The following is a 4,125-nucleotide window of genomic DNA, read 5'->3' as shown; positions in this document are numbered from 1 at the left end:
GACACCAGAAAAAGTGCAGTGGGTTCTAGATTTGACCAAGGTTAGAGACCCAGCTTTTAGGACCACTCAACATGACTTCATCCCTCTAGCTGGAGTTAATGGTCTAGTCGCCTATATTCCACAAAGGGTTATGAGACAGTTTGGATACCCGCAAAGCATTCCTATGGTACAAGGGGTTGAAGATCTTAGATTGGGTACGGTGACCGAGAGTCGAAGTATGGTATTAGAGGCTTGGGGAAATTTGCAAGGTCTTGAGAATTTGCAGTTGGAATTGGTAAACAAGATGGCACTTGCAATTATGCCTGGGTACAATGAATGGATCAAACAAAAGGTGGAACATGATAGGGCAAGGCAACAATTAGCATCAGCCAGTCCCGAAGAACAAATGGAGAAGCTAAGGAAAGAATTAGAGGAATCTCAAGCCCAGCTCATAATGGCCAACAAAGTTTTAGAAGATACCCAAGTGCAGTTGAGGAGGGAGAAAAAGAAGAATGAGAAACTAGAGGAAGCCATAGATGCCCTTGACAGGATTAGGGAAGGAGCTCGTAAGCTCAGTTTAGGGAGCTCTAGAGAATCACAAAGTACAAGTCTCTTGAGACATAGGGATTTTGTAAACATGGTTACTAAGACCATTGACGAGGTTGTAAAGAAAGATTGAACTCTTCCACATTTTATGAGAAGCTTTCCATTTCAAAGTTCTAAATTCACTTACATGTTTGGAAATGGGATTTTACCCCGAAGGCTTGCATCATGCTAGGCCTACCCTTGGCACAAAAAGGTCCCCCCATAGGACATGCATCTGAATTGTTTGAACAATCACTAACTCATGTCTTTTTCTTTTTCTCCTTTGAATCAGTTGCAGAAATCTAGTAACGATTGGTTTATCTAAAGATGTCTTTTGCATCCTCAGGTAAAGTTTCAAAATAGCTTCTCGGAAAAGCCCCATTATTACGCGATCCCGAAGTAAAGCCCAAAGGAATCGTGTAGACATGAGTACTCAGCCAGAATCGTCTGATAAGACCGCTGCAACTACCCAGCCGGAAGCCACAAGTCCCGGGGTTCAGTTGACTGAATTACTCACCAAATTTTGGGAAATGGCATCTGAAATGGCCGCCCAAAAGAAGTTGATCGACGAGCTCATTAGTAGCGGAGTGCAGCCCGAGCCTGCGCCCGTCAAACAACCGGAATCCGAACCATTTGTCATTCCTCCAATTCAAACCACTTTTGAGGGAGTTTTCAACCCGCAGTATACTTATACTCAAAATCCTCCGTTCTATCCTTCCTATGGGCAAGGATTTCAGCCTCAAGGTGGTCCAAACATGCCTCTGGATCCACAAACTTTTTATCAGACTACCGCAGAGCCTGTTGTGCCAGAGCACACTGTTCAAACCAAGCCAGAAGTGGGAGAGTCGTCTGCCCCGGTGGATATGAAGCTACTTAAGCGGTTGGATCGTTTCGATGAGTTCATCAAGAAAAGCCAAGGTTTAAGCAAACAAGGGGTGTTAGACTACGATGATCTGTGCCTGTTTCCAAATGTACAGCTGCCCGTAGGGTTCAAGACCCCGAAGTTCAATAAATATGATGGTACAGGCAACCCTAAGACACACTTGCGTTTGTTTGCCAACAAGTTGGGCAGACCAGTGGATGACGAAAACTTGCCATTAAGGTTATTTCCAGAGAGTCTAGAAGGAGACGCCCTCGATTGGTATTCCAACTTAAAGCCAGAGGAGGTGAAGACTTGGCTTGATCTATCCAACGCCTTCATCAGACAATACGAATATAACTGCGAGCTAGCACCGACCAGAAATACTTTGGAAGGCAAGAGGCGACCATCTGAAGATCATAAGACATACGCCAAAAGATGGAGAAAGATAGCCGCCAAGGTTGAGCCTCCGATGACCGAAGATGAAATTGTTCGCACTTTCATAAAGGCGCATGATCCTCCACACTTTGAAGAAATCTTCCGTATGACCGGGTGTTCATTTGCTGCGATTGTGAATAAACTCGAAGAGTATGATGATTTTGTGAGAGTCGGAAAAATTGTTAACGTCTCTGTCCTAAAATCACAAGTAGAAGCTTTGCAAGGGCAAGGGAGCAGTGGAAAGAAGCCGCAGTTTAAAAAGAAAGAGAGGGAGGCAACTTTTATTTGGAACCAGAACCCTTCACCCAAACCCCGATACCAACACAATCCAACCTACCAACCACATTACCCTTATTATTCAAACCCGCACCATGTATATACTACCAATATCCATCACCCTCGACCTCGCCCAAGCTATCCTAACCCACCTTTAGCCCCTTTTCAAATTTCTCAACCAAATCCACCCCAAAACCGACCTCGCCCTCCATATAACCCAAGATTTCCTCCCCCAAATAGACCTGTTTATAGCCATCCTCAACCTCTTAAACCTTACAACCAAGCCCGTAGCCAAACATTTACCGATTTAGGCAGGCCTCTAGACCAATTGTATGACCAGTTGAAGGCCGCCGGAAAAATTGGCACGACGCCCCCTCCGACCTATCCATATGGCATATACGCTGGGTATAACCCACAAGCCGTCTGTGCTTATCATTCAGGGGCACCCGAACATTCAACTGTTGATTGCAAGGCTCTTAAGCATAGAATTCAAGATATGATTGAAGCCGGAGAGATTGTAATCAGGAAAAAGGAGGCACAAGGGCCGAATATAAATAGGAACCCCTTGCCGGAACACACTAATACCATTGGGGTCATTCTGGACGACGCAGAGTATGAGGAGCAAGTCCAAAAATTGGCAAGGGAAGCTGAGGTGTTTGGGGTCACAGACCAACCATTTGTAATAGAGATGCCATTTGAGGAGGATAAAAGGCCTTTTATTTTGGATCTCATTCCAGCTGAGAGCGAGGTTTTGGAGCCAGTGGTCATCGAATTCCCAGAGCAGGAGCCTGTTTTAAGTTTGCAGCGAGTGCCATGGAACTACGATGAACCTGTCATACAAATTGGAGAAAAGTCAGTTGCCAAGGAAGAGGTGTCAGTGGTCACTAGATCAGGGAGGATTGCAAGTCCGTTTGGAGCTACCGTTCCGATTCAAACAAATAACCCCGAGCTGCCCGCTAAACCAACAATTACCGAGAAGGAAGCCTTGGATTTTCTTAAAAGGCTCCAAAGAAGCGAATATAATGTAATCGAGAAGCTAAGCAAGTCGCCCGCCCAAATATCCATGTTGGATCTGCTCTTTTCTTCGGATATGCATAGGGATGCGTTGCTCGAAGTGTTGACTAAAGCTCAAATCCCTAAGGACATTTCGGTTGCTAATTTCTCACATATGGTTGGGAGTGTGTTATTTACAAAACAAATCACTTTCTCTGATGATGAATTACCGGCAGAAGGCATTGGACATAAAAGGCTCTGTACATAGCTGTGAGGTGCAACGGGAAAATGTTGCCAAATGTGTTGATTGACAATGGATCTGCGCTTAATATCTGTCCATGGAGTACCTTGGAAAAGCTAGGGTTGCAAGATATCAAGCTGAGGCCTTCAGGGACCATAGTTAGAGGTTTTGATGGAGCACAAAGAGAACCTATAGGAGAAGTGGATTTAGTAGTCGAGATGGGGCCCACACAGTTTCAAATAGCCTGCCAAGTTATGCACTTTCCTAGTGTTTACAATGTTTTGCTTGGAAGGCCGTGGATTCATAAGTCCGGAACTGTGCCTTCTTCATTGCATCAATTGTTGAAATTCATAGTAAATGACAAATTGATAACTATCTTTGCCGAGGAGGATTGCTTCGTGATTGCTGATTCTGGGTCCAAAGAAGATGGTAGCCGAAACGCCACAGTGACCCCTCATAGCACAGCTGATATCGTCTCCGTAAGTTGGATAACAAAAGAGGAACGAGCTTTGTCAAAGGCCAGTGTCATGATGGCTAAAGAAATGATCCGCGGAGGATATGAGTTTGACAAGGGACTGGGACGTGATCTACAAGGAATTCTGAAACCAGTGGAAATTGTGGAGAAAAAGGATTCATTCGGTTTGGGTTTCCAACCAACCGCTAAAAACATCAAAGAAATGAAGGAACGCAAGAGAGCAGAGAAAGAAGGCAGACAAAAGGCCTTTGATATTCCACCATTGCATTATACTTTTTC

At 44.7% G+C, this 4,125-nt stretch overlaps 1 protein-coding gene across 1 annotated transcript; it reads left to right on the top strand.

Moving 5' to 3' along the window:
* Positions 1-1,319: 1,319 nt before the first annotated feature.
* LOC140011343 (uncharacterized) lies at positions 1,320-3,398 on the top strand. The gene is made up of 3 exons (XM_072060134.1): positions 1,320-1,730; positions 1,872-2,135; positions 2,478-3,398. The coding sequence occupies exons 1-3, from the start codon at positions 1,320-1,322 to the stop codon at positions 3,396-3,398; spliced, it is 1,596 nt and encodes a 531-aa protein (XP_071916235.1).
* The last annotated feature ends 727 nt before the right edge of the window (positions 3,399-4,125 follow it).

This window comes from Coffea arabica, chromosome 7e (assembly GCF_036785885.1).
Source record: "Coffea arabica cultivar ET-39 chromosome 7e, Coffea Arabica ET-39 HiFi, whole genome shotgun sequence".
NCBI classification, from domain to species: domain Eukaryota; kingdom Viridiplantae; phylum Streptophyta; class Magnoliopsida; order Gentianales; family Rubiaceae; genus Coffea; species Coffea arabica.
The sequence above is the reverse complement of the archived record's forward strand: the minus strand, read 5'-3'. Positions and strand labels throughout refer to the sequence as shown.